Genomic DNA, 25,263 nt, shown 5'->3' on the forward strand with positions numbered 1-25,263 from the left:
CTTTTAATTTGGTGGCTTAACAAAGAGTTTGAGGCCTGCAGATGCCAACCAGAACCCACCTAATTAATAGGGCTTGGCAATGCAAATTTAGTCACTAACTACACCAAGTGTGAAACCCAAATTCCAAGGGAGCCACCTGAGATTTTTACTTTACTCTATTTTTAAATGTATTTTTATTTTAATCACTGTTGTGGCTGTTCCCTGAGGAATTTAAACTACAATTTCTATCTGATGAGCTTGTAAGTAAAGGAACTATTTACACTGCTATGTCTAGAAAGACTGGGACCCAGACTTAATGAAATAAAAATGACAGCACACGCCTATCTCAATGACAAAAACTTAAATTTCAACTTAGTTATTAGCTTGTAACCTACGTTTTCTGATACAATTATTATTCTCTCCACCAGTCCTAGACCATTACTACTTGGGTATTTTTACTCTAGTTTTAATTTTTTTCTAGTTATACCTTTCATAGGAGGGTGCATCAACTCTTTGCAAAGTAAGCTTAAGAGAAATGCAAAATTTAAACAATGAGCCCAACTATTTATTTCAAGTCCAGCTCTGAGGAACAGAACATCTGCTTATTTCTTCACATTTGTCTCACTATGGAATGTTCTTCATAAGAGCAATGAAATAGAAATCAAAATATATTTATATTTACTAAACTCCAAACACAAGCAAGGCATGTGCTAGGCACAGGCTAGGTCCTTCACCTATAGTATTTCCTTTAAAACTCACAATAAGGCATCTTAAGGAGGCAAGGGAGCCTTCAGCAATTTAACCAAAAATCCTTAAAGAACAGTGGTTCTCACCCTTGGCAGCACACTGGGAATCGTTTGTGAAACTTTTAAAAATGATGACATCGAAGTCTTACGTCTACAAATTCTGATTTAACTGGCTTCAGGCACGAGGATTTTTAAAAGCTCTCCAGGTAATTCTGATGCACATCTAAGTGTTACAGAAAAATTTGGAAAAACCAGCTTTGAGGACTAAGGTCTCAAGTGAACCTAAAAAAAACTCTATATTTTTACATTTAGTAAAATAAAAGAATACAGGTAATAGACTAAATAAAACATATGAAACTTAATTCCCATTTACCACCATCTATTTCTAGAAACTCTTCGGGGCTTCCTTTCTCCTTTAGTTTCAGTGAGGCATTTTTAAATTCCTTTTACTTTACTTGTATGCATACTAGGCAATGTCAGTGTCTTTCTTTTTTTTAATCATTGCCTGATTCCTCCACCATCCCAAAGTTTAATGCCCTTTGACGTTTGGTTTTTGACTCTAGAATTCATTATCCAGTGGTATGTTTGTGTTTAGTTTTAAAAAGTTATTTTTTTAACATGTTAAAAGCATATCATTATTCTATTCCTATTTCAATAGAGGCTTTGCCAGGGATAAATGGTGAATTTAATGCTAGATTCAATTTGCTAAGGGTAATTTATATTTTTGCATCTATTTTTATAAATATAAAAATTTACTGTTTTTCTTTTTTCTGTTTCATTCTTTTCCTGACAATTCCCACAGCTTTCTAGGTTTTAGAATAGTTCAACTAGCACAGCATTACCTGTTCCTTAAATTCTGATACTACAAAAGGAAGAAAGAAAGAAAAGAATGAAGGAAAAAAGGGAGAAAGAAGGAGGAAAAAATGGGGGAGGGAGAGAGAGAAGGAAAGCTGCTGCCAAAAGGATGTCATTAGAAAAGTTAAACGCATTAAACTGTTTAATTGATAGTACATTCCAATAAAACCACTTGTAAAATGAGCATATAAACGTTCCTGAGTACTGCGGGAGGGTGTTTTATTGTTCTTTTTTTTGAGGAGTGGGGAGGCAATTTAAAACATTTCTTCCATGGCTATTATACATCTATTTCTACCTGGTCCTAAGTTTTTTGTTTTTTGTACTTTTTTTGTAATTTATATTTTATTTAAAAATTGTCCATTCTGACAAGATTTTCCATTGATTAGCCAAGAGCTGCATGTATAACTCCTGAAGTTATATGTGTCCTTATCTCTAATATTGATATTTATATTCACTCCCCCACCCCTTGATTGTGGCTCACCAGAGTAGCAGCTCAGGGAGGTCAGGTGGGCAATGGAGTTTTTTTTTAAGCTCAGGTCCAACTCACAGTGGGACCAGTGGGTTGCCCATCTTGTGGCTATTTCCCAGTTCCAGAATGTATAATTGGAACACACATACTTAGCATCTGGAAGAATCCCCATATTGGGTTCTAGGTTTCCTAAGGCTGACTTTTGCTTTTTACTGACAACTTGAAATGAGTTTTGGGTTGATTTATTTTCATTCTTTCTTGTTTGATAATAACATTACTTAAGGCTATGTATAATTTAGTTGTACCCACATATTTTTATGTGTAATAATCTCAGTGGAGTATGTCACCTAATTAAAAATTGCAAGCTTCCTCTTTAAGATATCATTTTAAAAACTTTATGTGACCAATATTTTTCTCAACAATTGCTTAATTTCGGGTTTCACTTCATTGCAGTCAGAGAATATGACCTATACTATTTCTACTCTGAAAAACTGGAGGTATTTTTGTAAGCCTCGACTATGCTCTTTTTCTAAATGTTTTATGAACATTAAAAAAAATGTATGTTCTATTTATAGGGTAAAATTTTTATTTACAGCTACTAAATTAACTTTACTGATTATATTATTCAGATTTGTCACTACACAACCACTAGGAGATCCTCTTAGGTTCAACTTTACATAGGATCACAAGACTACTATAGGCTATCCTTAGCATCAGTTTACTCAGAAGGCCATGGGGATGACATGATATCGCAAAATGGAAATGTGTAGAAAGATAAATTTTGCACCAATAAAAATGTTATGATAATAGGTGTATTTTTAGAACCCTGTAAAAATATGCTGCCTTTTCAAATGACCATTTTCATGTTTTATGAAAGCATTTCTACTATAAACCAATTTTAGCAGTAAATAAAGCTAATTTTACTGTGTAAATTAAGGACTATCTCCATTCAATTTCCAGCAACAGAGTTATCTCTTTATATTAAAAAAAAATCAATTCTAATACATAACTAAATTAATAAATAAGAGGAAGATGCCCTCCTTCCAGTCATCTTAACATCAGAGTAAAATGACTACATAACAAAGTGTAACAGAATACTGAATTTAATAACATCAATGTTATTAAATTAGAACGGCCTGCTAGATGTCTAAATATGTTACCACTTAGCAATGCCTCTGATTCTACTTCCTACTCAAAGATAATATTAATATTCATGTTTGTCCAATCTGTGACATAATATACTATAAAACCAAATATGTACCACAATACATTGATCCAATTATATGTAGTTTCCAGGTGATACAGAGAATGGAAAAGATTTATAAACAGAAACAGTGAAGAAAACTCAGATGAGATTTTCTATTTGCAATCTAAATGCTATCTTTGGATATGCTCAGTTTTCTGAATATCATTTATTTCTGTGTATAACCTTATTAAAGGGACTGAGAACATCAGAGTGAGCCATCTATAGGCAACACCAGTTCCCTTCTCTCTGCTTATTGCTCCAACTGCTTCTATGGTTCCAAGGAGTGAGATCACTGAGCAAATATTACGAGAATCTCTACTTTCCTGCTAAGATGCTCTACAAGGTCAAGCTATCAGGTGAAGGATCGAAGTGTAAGTGCTATATACAGGAAATTCCAAAAGAGACCTTTTAAAGCCAAGAACGTTTAATAAGGAGCCAGTCAGCGCCCTCAATCTACTTTAAAAACTGGGATTATCGTTTATCAAATTGTAAACCATCAATAATTTATAAAAATGAAAGAATATGACAGGAATGAAAACTTCCCATTCTGACCATCTGCTGATATAGCAAATTAGAGAATCTGCAGTATTTTAAGACCTGCACTAATTTACTATTTCTGTGAAGGGAAAAACTGTTCTATGGCTGTTTAACCTACATTTGCTGGAGTACCTGAAATGATCTCATACATGATTTAAATTACATTGTGTGTTTACTGTAGTAGGCATGCTTGGCACAAAACAAAGGAATAACTGCACAGCAGTGCCTCCAGAACTGAATTATGTGTGGAAGTCAAGTGGAAAACTCAAAAAACAGCAACACTATGATTAATAAAGATGTAACACTATGATGTCTTTAGAAAACAACACAATTCAAGCATTTCAAAATGTCTGTCCCACTATTACCTTTTAATGTTGGAGTTTATTTAAGTCTCAGAGAACCAAGCCTATCAACATTTATTTTGTTTACATAAAAACAGAGTAATCACAATCAGAATATCTACAATACCCATCCGATTTAAGACCATAAATGATCTTGTACCAGTCTCTAAGAATTACACTTGTTCTTTATTCAAGGAATAAATTCATAATGAAATGAAACTAGTAGAGTTTTAGAAGCAATTCATCAACACCTAGTTACCACAGGCCAGATCTTTCCTAAAAAAAGGTCACCCAAATCTCCAGTTCATGTTAACTGCTGATTTATACACGTTTAAGAAATTTGCTACCACTAGCATCTAATTCAATGAAAAGTTACTGAGAATCCATCTTGTACCATTCTACATCCACACCCTGTATGTAAAACGTGTTTGGGGGGTAGGGTGGAATTAAGGTAACAGGAAAATTAGTGGTGTGATAAATTTTTATATTAAATGGTAAAAAGCTGCTGCATAAAATGTCCTCTGGAATGAGGCAGCACTGTGTGTATGTGTGATGAAGGGAGGAGATAAAGAGAGAAGATGGGGGAGGTGAAGAGGGTGCCGGCAGACAGCAAAGAGAAGATATTTCTCTCAGGTATCCAGGTCAGAAGAAAGCTAGCTGGTTATGTGGTACATCCAATGGCATCGGTATTCACTGGGTGGAAGCAGTTAATCTGTAGTTACATGAATGGCGTAGGAAATGAATGGAGTAGGAAAACACTGTCAAGTTCTCTTAGCAAGCATAACATTGCAAGCCTCTCCCCAACTGTATGGCTAAGCACAGTCTCAAACCTTTTCTTACCAAAAGTTTTCTGCTCAATTTTTTCATTTACTGAGAAATTTTTTAAAAAGCCATCAGATGGTAAATTTCTTTTAAAATACATATATTGGGTTGGCCAAAAAGTTCGTTCGGGGTTTTCCAAATGAACTTTTTGGCCAACCCAATACATCTAGTCTACAATAAAAATAAAGGAGAATAGGATTTGCATGAGAAACACTGGCTTGATAACCAATTTAGTTAGAACATATAGGTATTCTGTAAAATAGCCAATAAGTGATTTTTTCCCCGAATAATTGAGTTTTACAACAACAACAAAAAAATGACAAAGTGAAAAGATCCCCTTTTATTTAGAGAAGCTCTTGACAGGATGCATTATAGTTTTTTTGAGTGGAACACAATTTTGTTTATAAAAGACAAAACCATTTATAGCATGCACTTATAGCTGTTCAGTTAAAAGAAAATCTGTGGATTTTTGGTGCAGTGGGCCCCACAGGTGGCAGCCTGTCAGGAATGATAAAAGGTAAGAGCGAATGGAGAGGCTGTATGGTTAATAGTTCTAGAGCTTATGGAAATGAACAAAGGAAACAAAGAAGAGAGCCTATAGTTTGACAATCAGTCACATTACATAATGGGCATTTTCCTAAAGAAAAAAAGTGAACATCTATAAAATTCATATGTAAAGTATGTTAAGGAATTATGAGACAAATATCTATACAGATAACTTTACTTCAAAGGAAAGAGAAGAAACAGTTATTAATAAGCAAGGCCTTCTACCCATGAAATGTGAAATGTAACAATGAAAATGTGGACATATTTCTGGAATTCAGGGTTTATACCCTAATTCACAAAATTTAAATGGTATCTGAAGTTTCATGGTCCACTGTCATTTATGCAATCATAACAGATGAATAAGCAAATTCGTGGTAGAATATGGTTGTACAACAATCTTCTACAACACAATCTGACCAGGTCACTCCTTTGATGACAACTCTTTAACGGCTCCCTATTCCTACCAAATAAAACCCAAATTCCTAGCTTTCTATGGCTGCTGTATCAACCACAAATTTATTACCTTCTAGTTCTGTATATTAGAAGGCCAGAACAGTCTCACCGGGCTAAAATCAAGGTGTGTCAGCAGGGCTGCCTCCCTTTCTGAAGGCTCCAGGGCAGAATCTGTTTTCTTGGCTCTTCCAGATCTAGAAGGCTTCTTCCTCCATCTTCAAAGCGATAGCAGGTTGAGTCTTTCTGACACTGCATCATTCTGACCCTCTCCCTTCTGCCTCCCTCTTCACTTTTTTTTTTTTTTGCGGTGAGGGCCTCTCACTGTTGTGGCCTCTCCCATTATGGAGCACAGGCTCCGGACGCGCAGGCTCAGCAGCCATGGCTCACGGGCCCAGCCACTCCGCGGCATGTGGGATCTTCCCGGACCGGGGCACGAACCCGCGTCCCCTGCATCGGCAGGCGGACTCTCAACCACTGCGCCACCAGGGAAGCCCTCCCTCTTCACTTTTAAGGACTCTTGTGATTACATTTGGCCCACCTGGATAATCTCCCTTATGATCAGCTGATTAGCAACCCTAATTCCACTTTGCTGTGTAACAAAACATAGTCATAGATGATACAGCATATTCACAGGCTCCAGGGACTAACTAGGACACGGATATGCCTGAAGATGAAAGAGATTATTCTGCCTACCACACTTATCATATGGTATACCAGGCCCTCTACAACCCACCTTTTTTTTGACACACAGTAGGCAGCTAAATAAATGTCTGAGTGACATTCCTGCCACTACCCACAGTTCAGTGAAATAAAACAAAGAATTACTTGTCCTGAGTATTGCAGGATGTTTAGCAGCATCCTTGGCTCCTACCCACTAAATGCCAGTAGCACTTCTCTGGCCTTGTGACAATAAAAAATGTCTTTCAGACAATGCTGTAAGTCCCCTGGGTGGGGGGGGCAAAATTACACTCAGTTGAGAACCACTATTAAACAAGGATCTACTGTTTGTACGGAAAAGTAAATGTAAACCTACTTAATTCACACAATGACATAAAGCCATTTTGACTAGGGTTAAGAAAGTCATCAGTTTCTTCATTTCTTTCAGCTCAGTAAGAAAGTGTGGGGAAGAAATTAATTCTTGTTTAAGTTAAAAGAAAGTTATAACTAACACCTGGATAGTTTCTAGAACAAAATCTTTCCTCTTTTATATGTTTTTATTTTAAAGTAATTTATTTCAAGGTGACAGTTCCTGAAAAATCCAATGACTTATTAATATGATCTTCACATAAATAAGTACAAAATTGTGCAAAGCTGTTTTAAATCATTTCACTTTGCTAGGGTTTATGTAAAAATGAATTAGAGTGGCTAGGATAAAATGAAATCCGTATCATTTAATTTGTAAATTCTTTAGTTAACAAATCCTCTTTCATCAGAAGTGATATTTTATTTGTGAACATATTACTTTATACAGGAGAATTAAATCATTTTAATTGTTTTAAATTAATATAAGTGGACATGTTCTTTCTCATATTTTCTTCATTTGACTCTGAATCATGGTAGCACACCTTAGCTTTTGGTATAAGCTATGTCTTTATTCACATCACACAGTTAGGGTGAGACAACAAAGAAGCAATTGCTTCCAATGCACTGCTCAAAAGATCTAGCTGGAGTATGTATGTATGTATGTATTAGACTGATCTAAGGAATATTCTAAAAGGAAAATAAATCTGCAATTCTTAGCATCAAAATAGCCAGTCTTATGCCTCTGACTTTCAAACAATACAGTTTTTGCTGTTTTCCAGCGTAACTCTTTCCCACTTCAGACCAAGGTAATTAACAATTATTTAGTAAGTGTTCAGTTTACCTTAAAAGTTATATAATGGTGAATTTTCAAGTAAAATATCCTTAGAAACATCATATGAGTATTAAAACACATTGTTAGGCTACAGTAATTAAAATAGGCAGGGTTACAGACTACAATTTGGAGTTCTGAAATAAATCCATGTTAATCTGGCAACAGAGAATCTGATTGATAAAGGTGGCATTTCAAAACAGTAAAGACAAGACAGGCTGCTGATTAATTTTGTGACACAAGCCATACGTGTATGTATGTGCATGTATGTATTTATATATTTATATACATATACATATACAAAAAAAGCTGATGCTCTACTTCACTCTTTATCAAAAAATTTCCAGTTAAAGATTTAAATGAAGTAAGCCCATAAAAACACAAGAAATGATTTCTTAAGAGTGGGGTAGCCATTCCAATCACTCCATAAAACCATACACAACAAAAGAAGAGTTCGAAAACAAAGTCAAAAGCCAAACAAATGCTGTCAAATTAAAGAGATGAAAACAACTACCACGGAAAACTCAATATACAGTGATGATCTCTCAAAGAGGAGTGCAGATCTGGATTGATCATGTCCTCAGAAGATAGCACTTCATCTTCCAGAAAGAGGGTCAAATGAAGTGAAAAGAAAAAAAAGCCTCACGGATAGCTGTGAGGGGGAATCTGAGAACTGAAGCAGAGACAATTTGCAAAACTGTACCCAGGACTCACAAAACAGAAAAACTATCCTAAGCCATGACATGCAAGACAAGCAATCTAAACCCATACTATTTTACCACAGTTCATTTAGATCCACGTATTCCAAGACAAGAAAACTGACAACTGATCCAATGGTAACTGCATTGAACTCGTGTTAAAGGTAAGACCAATGACTGACCCAGCAAATTGACTGGCTTACAAATTCTAACCAATCCTTGACAAGACCATTCTGTAACTAAACTCCAGCTCCCAATGTGTACATTCTCCCTTGTAGTAACAAGCTAATAAACCTAACTTTGTTCCTAGTTTTAGATAGATATATAGACAGACAGATAGATAGATAGATAGAAAGAAAGATGAGAAATAAGGGCTGATTTCTTTAATCTATAAACAGCTTGTTCAGGTTACTGACTGTCGCCTAACAAACTAGTCCAAACTAGGTGGCATAAAATAACAACTATTTTTTAATGTTAATGGAGTCAGTGAAGCCATCTTGGAGTTGGAACTACCTGAAGAGTCACTCACTCATGTGTCTAGCAGTTAATGCTGGTTGTTCTCTGGGACTTCTGCTGGGGAAAATAAGACCTATGTTCTCCTTGTGGATGCTTGGGTTTCCTTACAGCATGGCAACTGGCTTCCAAAAATAAGTGTCCCTAGGGAACAAGGTGGAAGCTATATCTAATGATCTAGACTCAGAAGGCATAAAGCACCAGCAAGCCTGACCAGTTTCAACAAAAGGAAATACAGGCCTAACATCTTAATGGGGAAGAATGTCAAAGTCACATTTTAAGAACGGCATACGGAATGGGAGATATTATTATGACCATTCTTGGGAAACATAATCTGTCAGAAAACTCTTATTTAAAAGCAAAAAAAAACAAATAAAATTTCTAATAGAAAAATATAAGTCATTCATCAAACAAAGGGATATAAATGAGCTACAAGCATCTGAAAAAGGCTCAGCCTCACTCATAATTAGAAAAAGTACATTAAGCAACAAATTACCGCTTTCTAACAATCATATTTTCCAGGGTACAGGACAACTCATGTACCACCACTGGGCACATAAATTTAAATTGTTAGTTGTTTTCCTTGAAGTGACGCGCTTACTTTCGAGAAAATGCATGCCAAATGCTCAAGTCTGAATGATCATATTTATCTTTCAGCTGCTCTTCCACTTCCACATTCAAGTAGCGTTCATGAAAAAGGTTTAATTCAGCTCACAACTCAATCACAAAGGTACTTTTCCTCAAGACCAACCACTGTCAGAGAATATTCCCATTTTGACACAGAAAATATTTAAAAGTTGAGCACTCAAGAGTGGAGATATATGAAAATTAATAATTTGTACTATGTCATCAAAGACATTCTTAAATGAAACTGGAGCTTTAAAAAACCAAAAACTAAGTGTATGGTAGTGGAGAATATGATGACTGCTAGTATAGTTTGCTGTCACTGACCTTATTAATGCTGAAGTGCCAGCAGTTATACCCACCACTGGGTACAAAACATTGTTTTAGCACCACCAGTACAAATGTTCACACAATGAAAAGGGAAATAATATCTTAGTATTATTATGAAATCATTATTATTATGATTATGAAACAATAATACTGTTGAAAGGGTTTGGGGAACCCCTTGTTATCTGTGGGCTACACTTTGAGAACTGCTGCACAAGAGATGCATGGGATGGAGATCCATTCAATGGAATGTCATTGTGTGCAGCTATTAGAAGAAATAATGCAAATCTAAATTTATGTACAGGAAATATGCTCATGCATTTACTACATTTAAGAGGAATCAAGCAGCAAAATAGAATGTATAGTGTTTCTAATTTGTGAACTACATACAGATGTTTATATATGTAAACTAAATGTTTGGAAAGATACATATAATGTTAGTAAAGGTTGCCTTGGCGAAAGGGTATTCCACATCATACAATGATTTTGTGATTTTTTAAATTAGTATAGGTTACTTTTATAATTTAAAAAGTCTTCAAAATAGGAACTTCCTTACGTAGAACAATTCTTTGAAAAGGCTTCTTAAATTTCCCTTTCCTCAAAAGATAGACTCCTTATAAAAACACAATTAGCATACTGATAATTTATTGAGAAAAAGAAAGAAGCAGAAGAGGAAAGCAGGAATAGAGTAGGAAAACCCATCAAGAAGACAGTCTAAAGTTCACTGTAATGTTACCTAAGTTCTCCCAAACCAGGTCATATTCTTCATCTAAAAATATGAAGACTTTATTTATTGAGTCAATACCACATTGCCAAAGTTTCCAAGTGAACAGTGGCAAATTACTGAACTCTTCCTGATTAAAGTTTTCAGTAACAATTCAAGTAAATAATGAATAATGAGAGGCTGCCTATTTTTTTAATACTCAAGAACAATACTGATGTAAGCAGGGAATTAATCTGAGATCTCAAGTAAAAGCAAAAACTTAGAAGCCAGCACTTTATTTAGTTCCAAGAGCATTTTCAATAGAATTTTCTTTTCTAGTGTCTTTTGATTACTATGATATAGCCTACTGTGAAAGATCTTAACCTCTTGATCTCAGACTACTTTTTGATTAACATTTTAGCTCCACCACAGGGAAAAACTGCTATCTCAGGAGGATGCCTGGTTATCAATTTGTGCCTTTATTACATCTCAGTTGGATTATTCAATTCATTACTTCCTATCCTCTTGGATGGTTTAATGTTACTTGCAATTCCACAGTTTGTAAGAGCTGAATTAACCACTGCAATAGCATATTTCAAGATATGGGGTAAGTTTAACATTGATTTTGAAGTCTCACTTGGTACAGAACGTTTTGTTCAATCCAACTTTGAAATATTTAGTATTTTTTATATAGCTGGCCTTAGGTATATAAAAAATATACCTAGGATAACCTTTTTTACATTTTAGCATCACCTAGAAATGAAGATAAGGATATATTAACAGCAGTATAGCAGTCAGTCAAACTTATAGGTAGAATCTAAGCAAAGCATAGATAAAAACAAGTAGATCCTCCCATTTTAAGAAACTGGCTTTGTAATAAGCTAATGGCATTGAATATTTTTAAAGAATATGTATGTATTATTTACCAACATACACAAGAAAATAGGTTCTGTGGGTAGATAAACATGCTAGCAGAGAAAATACTGATTATAAAGATCAATGCTTTGTACATGGTGAGCATTCAAACATGCATATGGAATGAATACAAAAGAAAAATAGCTCATTTTGAAGATGCTACTCTATTGCCACTGTGTGGAGGTCAAGAGAAGCAGTTGTGTAACTGCAGCAGGTAGAATTATTTGGTACCTAAGAGTCAACAGAGAACTACTTTTAAGAGAATGGTGAACTGGGAGGATTTACACACAATTTTAATAAATTGGGCCTTAAGAGAATCAGAATGGTGAAAATATGTTAAGTGACAACCAAAAATAAGTGACAGCAAGCAAGTAATATAAAAATTTAACCAGTACAACTGCTTTACTTGCAAAATCAGAAGCAATCATTTATAGTCACTATTTTTCAAACTGTTCTTTAATATTAAAGTTTAAGAATTGAGTTTTAAAGCTTTCTTGGAGGCAGAGGAACAAAGACAAATTTTACCTATTTATAATGTTTTTTAAAATTAGATATCAATAAAAACATTCATAATGAAAAATTTAGATCTGATTTTCTTGTTAACAAACCAGCTTCTGAATGGCTTTTTCCTATTATCTATCTACAGACTTTATAGATCACTATGTATCAAAGACTGAAGAAAAAAATGAAAACATCTCAGCAATTCTGAAGGGAAAAAAAAGAATCAGATGGCAGGCCATAAAGTAACAAATGTGAGTACTTCTATGTTAATGATTAAAAAGCATTCAAGCCTATACTTCTATAGTTTCAATCAAGCAGTAGCATAAAGAATATCCAGTAGTATGATAAATGAGAAAAATCTGACAATTAGTATAATAGATTTTCAGGAGCCATCTATGATACTATTATAGGTTATGTAAACAGCCTGTAAATATTTCATATTTTTGTTGAATAAAGAAAAATGAGAAAACGGGACATCTTTCATTGTTATCAAAATAAAATTTGAAAACTTCACAAATTAAGCAGGGATTAAATAAAACAATTTTTATTTTCAGTAGTAAAAAGTTGTATCAAAAGATTATTTTAGTAATGTGAAAATAAGAGAAACGATTTTTTTCTTTCAATACTTTAAAAATGCTGCTCTGCTACTGGCTTGCCTGCACTGTTTCCAATGACAAGTTTGTCACTGGCCTTATCTCTTTCCCTCTCTATATAATGTGTCTTTTTCCATTATGCTAGGAGGTGGATCCAAAAAGATATTGCTGTGCTTTATGTCAGAGTGTTCTGCCTATGTTTTCCTCTGGGAGTTTTATAGTATCCAGTCTTACATGTAGGTCTTTGATCCATTTTGAGTTTATTTTTCTGTGTGGTGTTGGAGATTGTTCTAATTTCATTCTTTTTTTAAAATTTTCTAATTTTATTTATTAATTTTTGGCTGCACTGGGTCTTTGTTGCTGCATACAGGCTTTCTCTAGTTGTGGTGAGTGGGGGCTACTCTTCGTTGCAGTGCGGTGGCCTCTCTTGTTGCAGAGCACAGGCTCTAGGTGCGTGGGCTTCAGTAGTTGTGGCACGTGGGCTCAGTAGTTGTGGCTCACGGACTTAGTTGCTCCGCAGCATGTGGGATCTTCCTGGACCAGGGCTCGAACCTGTGTCCCCTGAACTGGCAGGTGGATTCTTAACCACTGTGCCACGAGGGAAGCCCCAATTTCATTCTTTTACATGTAGCTGTCCAGTTTTCCCAGCACCACTTAATGAAGAGACTTGTCTTTCTCCATTGTATATTCTTGCCTCCTTTGTCATAGGTTAATTGACCATCGGTGTGTGGGTTTATCTCTGGGCTTTCTATCCTGTTTCATTGATCTATATTTCTGTTTTTGTGGCAATGATATACTGTTTTGATTACTGTAGCTTTGTAGTATAGTCTGAAGTCAGGGAGCCTGACTCCCTCAGCTGTTTTTCTTTCTCAAGATTGCTTTAGGGGCTTCCCTGGTGGCGCAGTGGTTGAGAATCTGCCTGCCAATGCAGGGGACATGGGTTCGAGCCGTGTCTGGGAGGATCCCACATGCCGCGGAGCAACTGGGTCCGTGAGCCACAACTACTGAGCCTGCGCGTCTGGAGCCTGTGCTCCGCAGCAAGAGAGGCCGCGACAGTGAGGCCCACGCACCACGAAGAGTGGCCCCCGCTTGCCACAACTAGAGAAAGCCCATGCACAGAAACGAAGACCCAACACAGCCAAAAATAAATAAATAATTAAAAAAAAAGATTACTTTAGCTATTAAGGGTCTTTTGTGTTTCCATACAAATTAAAAAACATTTTTTTCTACTCTGTGAAAAATGCAATTGGTAATTTGATAGAAATTGCAATGAATCTGCAGATTGTCTTGGGTAGTATAGTCATTTTGACAATATAGATTCTTCCAGTCCAAGAACACAGTAAATCTGTCCATTTGTTTGTGTCATTTTTTATTTCTTTCACCAGGGTCTTATAGTTTTCGGAGTACAGGTCCTTTGTCTCCTTAGGTAGGTCGGATTTTGCTTTTAAGCTTTGTTTGGCAGGAACAGAGCAATACCTAATCTAGGGCTAATTTTGCTCCACTGCCGAGGTAATACAATTCTGAGTCCTCTACCTAATACTCTGTGAATTCTGAGATTTCCACTCTGACATGAGGGACTACTCCCTGCTCTGTGTCAGCTCTGAGTATTGTTCTCGTAACAATCCATTCTGAAGGTTCTTTCTCTGGACTTGGGTAACTTCTGCACTTGTATGTGCTAATCAGTACTCAGGTGAAGACTGAGAGGGGACCCAATGAAGATCCCCAAAATTCTATGTGAGCAGCTTCCTCTTCTCTGGTAACCTGAGCCACTCTGGTGTCTTCAGGTTTCCAGCTTCCTCTCCTCAAATCAGAGAGACCACTGGGCTCCCTAGGCCACTCCCTGGAAACTGAAGGCAGTAATATGTGGCAATCAGCGGGCTCACAGTGTTTGTTTTTTGTTTCTCAAGGATCATTATCTTTCATATTCTGATCTCCAATATCTTTTTTAAAATGCAGGTGGTAAAGGCAGTCAAAACATACAGAAAAGTTGCTATGTAAGTCTAGCAGAGGGCAAGATCATTTCTGTAACTGGGTATGGGTAGGAAAGGTGATCAGTGAGAAGAGAGAGTACCTCATGAGAAAAATGGCAAAAGAGTAAGCTGAGTGGAGAGAAGGAGGATAAAGGGGCTACTCCAGATGGAAGGACTAGTATGAACTCCATAACAGAGACAAGAAAACATAGATATGAACGGAGATAAGTTATTTGGTTTAGCAGACACATGGGGAAAAAGGAAGACAAGCCTCAAAAGGTTGGCTGGAGTCATATTACAGAGGTCTGTAAAGATTAACAAGGAGTTAAATTCTTATTGCAGTGGTTCTCAACCCTGGTTGTACATCAAAATAATATGTGCCCCTTTAAAGAAATATGTATGCTTGATTCCCAGGCCCAGAAATGTAGTAGGTCTAAAGCAGGGAGGCAAAGGATATGGTTTGTCCAAAGTTAAAAACAGCAGAAAACAAGGAAATGTAGGTTAAAAGCTGGGAAAGTGATTATGAAAACAAGGACGAATTATGGGGCTCCAGATAAAGGTACAAAACAGATTTACCAGGAGAAAAGGAATAGTTAGTGAGGAAGAAGAAGAGGTTGTGATGAGAGAGAAATGTCAGAGTTCAGGATTTTGGATGAGATCAGTTCCAAATTAGGATAAGTTCAAGATTTAGCATGAGAAATAGAGGGGAAAAATGTAACAGAACTGGGCGAGTTGAGGAAAAGCGAAAAGCTCTAAATTCATAACCAGAGTGACATTTCATGCAAGTTGAATACTAAAGAGTATTTTCAACAATTGTATAATTTACTCAATGTTATAGGGTAAGGATTCTCAAAAGGCAGTTCAGAAACCACCAATAATAAGATAATGGATTAATCTCATATTATTTGTAAAATAAAAATGTCTTTTTAACATGCATTTCAAAATACTGATATTGAATTAAGAAGAAGACAGTTCCTTATTAGTGACAAATACAATTTTGTCTTTCTACTAGTTCTGCTGAGTTTTTTAGAGGTAAATGGGAACAGGCAAAAGAATAATCTTACTGGTTCTCAGTGATCAAAACTCTTCAGGCCTAGGGGCAGGACAGGAATAAAGACACAGACGTAGAGAATGGACTTGAGGACGCGGGGAGGGGGAAGGGTAAGCTGGGACGAAGTGAGAGAGTGGCATGGACTTATATATACTACCAAATGTAAAACAGATAGCTAGTGGGAAGCAGCTGCACAGCACAGGGAGATCAGCTCGGTCCTTTGTGACCGAGGGGTGGAATAGGGAGGGTGGGAGACACAAGAGGGAGGAGATATGGGGATATATGTATATCTATAGCTGATTCACTTTGTTATAAAGCAGAAACTAAGACACCATTGTAAAGCAATTACACTCCAATAAAGATATTTTTAAATAAATAAATATTATGTAACAATCTAAAAAAAAAAAAAAGAAAAACCTGTTCAGGGGGAGTTTACAATGTCCCATCCCAAACCACCACTATAGTGCAAGCTGCTGACATTATATTTGAACTAAAAATTTACAAAACAACATTGTGGAATATTTGCAGCTGATAATAAGGTAACTTTCCCTCCAACAATGTATTCTATATTCCAAATGTAAGTAAAAGTCTGAGGAAAACTGCTGTATTTCATAGTTACGCAAATAAGTTTTCAGGGAGAGTTGATGAGAAGGAAGGAAGCTGAAGGGAGAAGGAGAAGAGGGAGGGAAACAGAGGCAGAAGTGGAGGAAGAGGCCATCTATCTGCTCTCAGAAAGAGAAATATCAGGTACCTGAAGGGTATGATTTTCAGACAAGTTCCACTCCCACAATGCAGCACTTGTCCCTCCCTGACCCAGCGCTGTATTTGGCAATAGTAGCACAGGACACAACACTCACTCGAAGGCAAAATGCAAGGCATGCTTAGGCTTTATTATATTTGCCACAAGACTTAGGATCTGGTCATGAATTTATCAAATAAAATGCAACCCAACCTAACATATCATCAATTTGCTTAGCTGTGCTACAGCAAAAGCAGAAGACCATATGAATGATGTTTAGGTAGACCTTTATTTGTGCTACTGCTTCTACTAGCACAAGTGAGTGAGAAGCTAGTGTAGTTTTAATAATGTTCAACTTATTTATACCCCATTATCAATTAAAGCATCTCTTAAGTATGTATAAAACTAGATTATTATTTACAGAAACAGATTATCAAAATATTTCTAGGGCTTAAACTTTAACAGGAAAGCATGATCAACACAGCTTTACTTATTATATCAAATGTTTCATTAACAATGCTTTCTTAGCAGGTGCCAAAACATTGCCAGAAAGCATTAATATGCTCAAAAACTTAAATTTGAGAAGTGTCAACCTATAAGTGCCTAGTATGTCGCATTTCACAAAAAAAGAAATTATAAGGAACTTAAAATGTTAAGGTATTAGCTAAGTTCTTTATAGAAGAGGTCATGAAATTACCATTCTACTACTGGAATATACTGGACTGAGAGGAAACTTAGAAATGAAGTGTAATGCTTAAGCCACGTTCAATCTTCTCAGAATTAGTTCCCCCCAAACAGAACAGAGAAGAGCTGGATAAAAAAGCACACAATCAAAAGTCTGGACCGCTTAATAGCTTTCCTGAACAGAAATTTCATCCTTATTTAAGATGAAATACAGAGAATTCTCATAAACTTATGGAAAATCATTTGGCACATTTGATATAATACTAATCATCCACCTTTCTAAATTATAATCATTGCTGCTTCACTCTACCAAAGCAGCTACTGAAATGAATACGCCACATTTTAGGGACTACTTTAAGACAACAATGACAGTCAGTAAATCAGACTTTCAACTATGTAATCTTGGAATCAAGCAGCTACACTTTTTCTTCCAAGTAAATAAAAAATTTCATTTTAAAATGAAAAAACTCGTTGATGCTAGATTGGTTTTTCTTTTGAATAATAATTCATAATCATCTACCAGCAAACACTTCCCTTTGAAACTACAACCAAGACACATTTAGATAATTCTCAAATAATTTCTAATGTTAAAGACATCACAGTACAAGAATGATGATATAATTACAGAAAGAAAGTACATAATTCATTCTTGTAATCCTGAAGATACAGTGAAACTAATCTTGTTTGTTACTGAAAAGTTACTGAAAAATTAGCACTGTATTCACAATTATATTTATTCAAGGCTAAGATACATAATCTCAGCATTAATCATAAACACTGTGGTATTTATCAGCATAAGACTAAAAGCCTTATGGCTAAGGCACTGGAAATCTTAATAGAGATGACAATATAAATCTACATCAAATAGCTACTGTGACAACTAATTTCAAATAAAATCAGCCACTTTAAAAAATAAAAGTTGTTCTATAAATCAATACTACCTAAAATAGAATAATGATAAAATAATGAGTGCTCAAATAAAACTAAATCAAAGAACTTTAAGGGTTATTTCGAAAACTATGTTCTTACACTGCTCTCTGAGATAGTACTGCACTTACCTTCAAAATAAAGTTAGAATTAAAATTACTACTCTATGATGTTACTAAGGATTCTATATGTAATGAAGAATAGACCTGGGTAGATCAATTTGCAAAGGGCAGATCTACCAGACTAACCGTGTTACTAAGTGTACAAAAAGCTGATCTGAAAGGAAGCAGAATACCTATTATTCATTTATAAGTTCAGAACATTATTAAGAAAAATGTTATCGTATTTTTCTATAACACCAATGATATATTCAAGGCTTAAAAAGTAGAGGGGAAAAGACAAATTGTTATGTTCTACCAAAAGATTATCATTATTCTAAGTGAAGAAAATACATTTTGCATGTATTTAGGATACTGCTTAGCAGTCTCATTTCATGGGAGAAATATTTCCAGAGATATATTCACAATTGAAAACTTCACTAGGACACAGATAGTGGGGAAAGAAAGGAATGGTATTAAGAGCTTTAAAAAAAAAATCAAATAATTTTTTAACTCATAGGCCCTGGAATTTGCTAATCCAATTTCCCCCTCATTTCTCAGATGAGGAAATGATTCTCAAGAGACAAGGTGACGTCCTCAGGGTCATAATTAACAACACAAACAGGACTAGAATTCAGGTTTTATGAACTCTTGGATATTGTCCTTTCCTCTACACTAGTGCTAGGGAAATGACATCTAGCATAAAAACAAAGTAAAATGGATTAAACTCAAACACAGTTTAAAAGAAGGCTGTCAGAGCCATGCAGTATTAGCTGTACACCTAGGATGAAGCCCTTGAGGATTAATGTGGGATAATTCAAGAAGTGAATATCATGAGTAGGCTAATGATAGCCAACACTTACAAAGTAATTATTAGGTGTTCAGCATTATCTATCTCATGACCATTTTATGTATTAATTTATTTATTCTATTTTTGAGGTAGAGAGTGTTGTTGTTCTCAATTGCGAATGAGGACAGAAAGTACAATGACGTTAATAACTGGTGAGGTCAGGAGACTAGAGCAGATTCCAAGAAAAAAAGGAGAAAAAGTTTATTTATGTAACTATTTTATATTCACGTGTCAAAGTATTTAAAAATTTATGATTATAAATAATTTTAGAGATAAGATATTTTAGATGTTTCCTATTTTTGGTTCCTTTTTCTTATCAGACTCCTGTAGAGAGAGCTATGGTTTTCAAAACAATTTAGCAGTTAATTTAAAGGCATTCTTATAAAGGCTTGTAATGTATTTCAGAAAAAAATCATTATAAGATCCATGAAATAGGGAATAAAGAAATTTCAATAAATCTCAAAACAGAAGAATTAGCATTACAATTTAAATAAGGTTTGAGGGTCACATGGTTCCTGTAAGTAAAGGAGTAAACCCTCTACTAAGACAAGAAACAATTATTTCAGATCAAAAGTTAAACTCAACTTCCTGTACTATGAATGCAATTTATCTGTTTTAGGAGTATACCCCAAATTTCAAAACTCAGTTATGTTACATTAATTCTGCAACAGGGTCAGGCGAATGGATGGATGGATGGACGGAAGGAAGGAAGGAAGAATGGACCACCACATATTTTGAAACCTCCAGGATATAATGACAATATATGGTTTTCCCGGATTTTAGAAGCTACTTTTGTAACTTACCATCTTTTTCCTCTTATCCTGTTCTGTGGGTGGCTCTTCATCTTCTGTTACTTTCGGTTCTTCAAGATGAGACATTAACATACAGCTGCAGTTTTTAAAAAAATGTTTTAAATAAATAAAAAAGTCTATAATATACTAAAAACAAACCTCAAAATACTGAGAACAATAATGCTTCTATGTACCAATATGTGAGGAATAGCTAGATAAATTAGATGTATAATTAAAAAGTTTAATTATGAAAAGATATCTCACTTTTAAAAGGGTCACACCAAAAAACATTTAGAGCATTCTGCTTCAGTATTTAGGTAATAAATTGTAAGAAATTTATTTATAGGCAACTTTTGAACCATAAATCACTTGACAAAGCAAGGGGTACCTTTTATATCTTTCTAAAAAATGATACTAAAAAAAATATTTACACTTAAAATTAATACTTCTTTTCTACTAATCTTCATGTCTAATTATTTATGTTTCATAACAGTAACAGTAATTTAAACAGTAACATCATTAAAACATTAATTATTAATTATGTAACAATCTACTTTGTGCTCCAAATTACATTACTATGCTATGAGGAACCTGTCCCTGATAGCACTTGTACCAGCAGGGCAGTTATAAATCATTTTATTTTGATTATCTGCACTACTGCTCTTCACCATTAGCAGAGATAATAGAAATACAGCTTCCTATTCAGTCAACATTGGTTGCAGGGAGACAAGATATGAATATTGTCTAATGAATCAAGTTGATAGAACAAATGTCACTGTTCCTAATTTAGAATAGAATTCAGTAATTTATCAGAGTCATAGGTTCTTAACCAATAAACTGTGGCAAAGAAAGCTTGGTTTCTCTTATGTTTTGTGGCAAGTACAGGAGAAGGACACTTCCTAACTCAGCCGTGTAAATAACTTTTGATTCAGGGTTAAAGACAAGCGCTGACACCAGAAACCTGATCAGGCTCACTCCTCCAGGGGACATGAATGTCCTTTTATCCTTAATCCCCCACCATTAAAAAAATAATTTTTGGAACAACTGTCTCTGATGAGTCAGTACACCTGGTGGGATCAAACAGTAAGAACCTTAAACTGGAAATCAGAAGCCCTGAAAAACAGCAAGAGTTCAATCGCTAACCCACTTCATGGCTTTAACCTCTTGGAACTGCAATGCTTTCGTTCACCATGATATACAAGTTGACTCTTCAACAACATGGGTTTGAACTGCAGGGGTCCAGTTATACGCAGATTTTTTTCTACAGTAAATACTACAGTACTACATGATCCCTTGTTGGTTGAATCCAAGGACGTGGAACCAGAGGAACTGTGGGTATGATGGCCAACTATAAGGTATGCTTGGGTTTTCAAATTCAAAGAGGGTGGGTACCCCAATCCCCGAGTTGTTCAAGGTCAACTATAAAATGATACAGCACAACTAGTTGGCCAAGGAACTCTGGCACAAAGTTGGAAAATTATGACATTATTATCTCAACCCAAAAGGTATTTAATTTAATAAAGTAAAATGTTTAGAAAAAGTCTAGATCCCAGTTTGCATTTTAGAACTGAAGTAAGATGGAGTTCCTTCACTTAAGCTATTTTAAGTCTGCTGCAGACTTGAATTTTAACTGCAATAGATCTGGATCTCCATGGAAGTATGCTTTGTACTGCATCAAATCCCTTCACTACATCCCAAAATCTGTCAACTTACTTGTATAGTAAAAAACTCTCTGTTCTTCCTTCCCTAAGTTAAAAGATTTATCACACTAATAATAAAGTATATTCTGGATATAAATATACACACTTTTTCCCCAAAGAGCAGGATATTTTTACTTTGCAATTCTGCAAATTGCATTCATTTGGGTCTCTGAAAGGAAGAAAGTGGAGAAAAACAACAAAAAAAATTGAACTGAAAAGCCCAAAGCTGAAATTCTCTACTGCAAGAAAATCTCCAATTAAAAGTCAAATCTTGGGGACTTCCCTGGTGGTCCAATGGTTAAGAACCTGCCTTCCAAGGCAGGGGACGTGGGTTCGATCCCTGGTCGGGGTAGTAAGATCCAACGAAGCCCGAGTGCCCGTGTGCCACAACTAGAGAGCCAGTGCACCACAACTACTGAGCTGTGTGCTCTGGAGCCCAGGCACCACAACGAGAGAGGAGCCCACGTGCCGCAATGAAGCACTCCCGTGCTGCAACTAAGACCCGACAAAATCCATAAATAAATACATACATACAGACATACATACATATATAAATAGATGTCAAATCTCATTTTGTTTACAAAGATTAAAGATAGGGAATCATGTTTTACATAAAAAGCATGGTGAGAATAGAATTCTAGTAAACTAAAATGTGTGCGCTGTGAATGTAGCAATAGTAATAAAATAATAATAACAACAGTTTAAAATAGGGATAATTAACATGTGAGCATAGGCAGCCACCCCTCACATCCTACTCTCATCCACTGAATACATCCAGGCACTCTAGTCTGCTAACTCGGAATCTTTCCCAACAAGAAACTCCAACCAGCCAAACACAACCAACAGTGTTAGCATGCAACATGAAATCTTTTAAATTATTTCTGGTTTAAAGGTATACCTTTCATTTAATCTATACAAACCCACTTCTTTTTTTTTTTTTTTTTTTGCGGTACGCGGGCCTCTCACTGTTGTGGCCTCTCCCGTTGCGGAGCACAGGCTCCGGACACGCAGGCTCAGCAGCCATGGCTCATGGGCTCAGCCACTCCATGGCATGTGGGATCTTCCCGGAACCGGGGCATGAAACCGTGTCCCCTGCATCGGCAGGCGGACTCTCAACCACTGCGCCACCAGGGAAGCCCCAAACCCATTTCTTAAGGTTATAATAAAACTAGAACTGACATTATTCCATTGGTCTCTGCAGTGGACACTTAGGTTGCCTACATAATCGCCCTCCTTCCTAATAGAGCCCTGAACTTGTCGGTTACCCTCCTCTTCCATGTCACCATATGCTTCAGAAAAAGGTGATCTGAGCCCCAGGTGCCAGTGGCTCAGTAAGCAATCATGGCAATCCTATTCCTTTAGTTAATGACTGCTTTCAACAGGAGCGTGTTTAAGAAATTCTAGCCAATTAGACATGAAGGGAAGTCTGATGAAATGCTTTCTAGAAAAGTGTCCTATGATGTTAAAAAGACATAAGGAAAAAAAAGATTACTTGGTTGGCACTGGCATTGTCATGAACTGTAATGCCTAGAAGTACTTTCTGACGATTAGAGAAAGTAGCCTGCATATGAAGTTAATGTGTTGAGGGGATGGAGTAGAAAGAACCTGGTCTTTAAAGATATTGTGAGGTCACAAGTAGCTAATCCTAGAGCCTCTTACCTGCAGTTGTTTTGTTGTAAGGGATAACAAATTTTTTTACTGTTAAAGACAGCTGACTCAGGGTTTCTCTTACTTGCAGCTGAAAATCCTTTTACAGTCCTTTAAATAAATATCTTATCAAAAATTCATTTCTGGGCTCAGGCCAAGAAACAGTCTCCCTCTCTTGATACACCTACTTCCCTCTACATGAAAATAGGAACGAGGTAATTCCTAATGTATCTCTTTGCCCTGGTAGTTAGCAAGATCAGGGCTGTTTTACATCTAGATGCCACATGTTTCGCCATTCAACCTTGTTTAAATTCCTTCAATCCTGTGTTAATAGTTTTCAGTCATAATGAGCATGAGCTTTTCTTATTCACTGCCTCAAATCCTCTAGACTGAAAACAAGCAACTAACTAAAGGTTGTATATTAGCAGTATGACAAAGTGCCACAAAGGAACAGAGAAGGATGCGATGAATTCTTCCTGAGAGCATGGAAAGGAATCTTAGAGGTAGGTATTTGCGAAGAAGGGCAAAGCTAAGGGTGTGACATACCAAGAAGAAGAAATGTTGAGTCAAGCCATGTATATAAAAGTGGCACATTTGGGGAAGAAGGTAGAATCTAGGGAGGAAGAGACAAGGCTAATAATGTAAACTGAGGATCAGCAAAGAATACTGCCCCATCAACTTTATAAGAAACTGGGCTTTTAATTTTAAGACATGGAGCAGAATGGATCAAAAGGGTAAAATTGGAGACAGAGAGACGCCAAGGAGGTCACTGAGACCAACATAAGTTAGGATAATATACAGGGGATAATTTAGAGTCAAGGAACCAAGGCTTCTTCTGATATCCTCTATTCCATTTTGAAGAGCTATCTGGTGGGTTAATGCATCAAGTGAAGGAAGAAAAATGCTTATATAAGCCTAAATTTTATTTTTGTTTTAAAAAAGCTATATCCTTGATGGCTGATATGTTTTATACTCTCTAACTATAAAAAACACAATTTATGAGTCTTTTTCAAATAAATTTTAGTGCCTCTAAGCTTCCTGAAATGCTGGCTAAATCCTTTCTTCCTTATTACTTCCCAAATTTTGGCAATAGGTTGTCAATCTCATCTCCCTTTGTGCCTAAAAACAATGCATAATTTAAGGGAAAAAAGGGAAGCCACTCTAACCAAAGACAAGCAGAAAGCAAATTGCAGGTGTCATTAATATATTTTCCTGGTTTAATAAAGTAAGAACTCTACTAACTAAAATACAAACATATAAAGAAACTCACGCAAAAAGATGAAACTAGACCATACACCATACACAAAAATTAACTCAAAAGGAACCAAAGACTTGAACATAAGACCTGAAACAATAAAACTCCTAGAAGAAAACTAAGTGGTTAGCTCCCTGACATTGGTCTCGGTGATGATTTTTTGGATCTGCTATAAAAGCAAAGGCAACAAAAACAAACAAGTGGGACTACATTAAACCAAAAGGAAATCATTCAAAAAAATGAAAAGGCAACTTACTGAATGAGAGAAAATATTTGTAAATCATGTATTTGATAAGGGGCTAATATCCAAAATATATAAAAATCCAATTCAATTCAATAGCAAAAAAATCAAACAATTTGATTAAAAAACAGGCAGAGAATCTGCACAGACATTTTCCCAAATAAGACATACAGAGGGCCAACAGACATATGAAAGGTCTCAACATCACCAATCATTAGGGAGATGGAAATCAAAAACACAATGAGATATCACCTCACACCTGTTAGAATGGCTATCCTCAAAAAGTCAAGAAATAGCAAATGCTGGCAAGAATTATGGAGAAAAGGGAACCCTTGTGCATTACTGGTAGAAATGTAAATTGCTGCAGCTACTATGGAAAATAGTATGGAGGCTCCTCCAAAAATCAGGACTACTACATAAATCAGCAATTCCACTTTTGGGTATTTATCTGAAGAAAAACACTAATTCAAACAGATATATGCACCTCCCAGATCTGGGAGACCAGATAATGGTCTCCCAGTCAGTTTGTTGTGCTTACATCCAACATTTTCCTTTTACAAACCAAAACTTCCCTCATGGCTGAGTGTGGC

General features: G+C 35.8%; 1 protein-coding gene across 1 annotated transcript in view; it reads right to left on the reverse strand.

Moving 5' to 3' along the window:
- IPO11 (importin 11) overlaps positions 1 to 25,263 on the reverse strand; it is a 221,902-nt gene that overhangs the window by 8,032 nt on the left and 188,607 nt on the right. The window contains exon 29 of the mRNA XM_060009435.1: positions 19,843 to 19,927. Coding sequence (XP_059865418.1) covers positions 19,843 to 19,927 — 85 coding nt within the window. The remainder of the gene's footprint in view (positions 1 to 19,842; positions 19,928 to 25,263) is intronic.

Source organism: Delphinus delphis, chromosome 3 (assembly GCF_949987515.2).
Source record: "Delphinus delphis chromosome 3, mDelDel1.2, whole genome shotgun sequence".
Classification (NCBI taxonomy): Eukaryota; Metazoa; Chordata; class Mammalia; order Artiodactyla; family Delphinidae; genus Delphinus; species Delphinus delphis.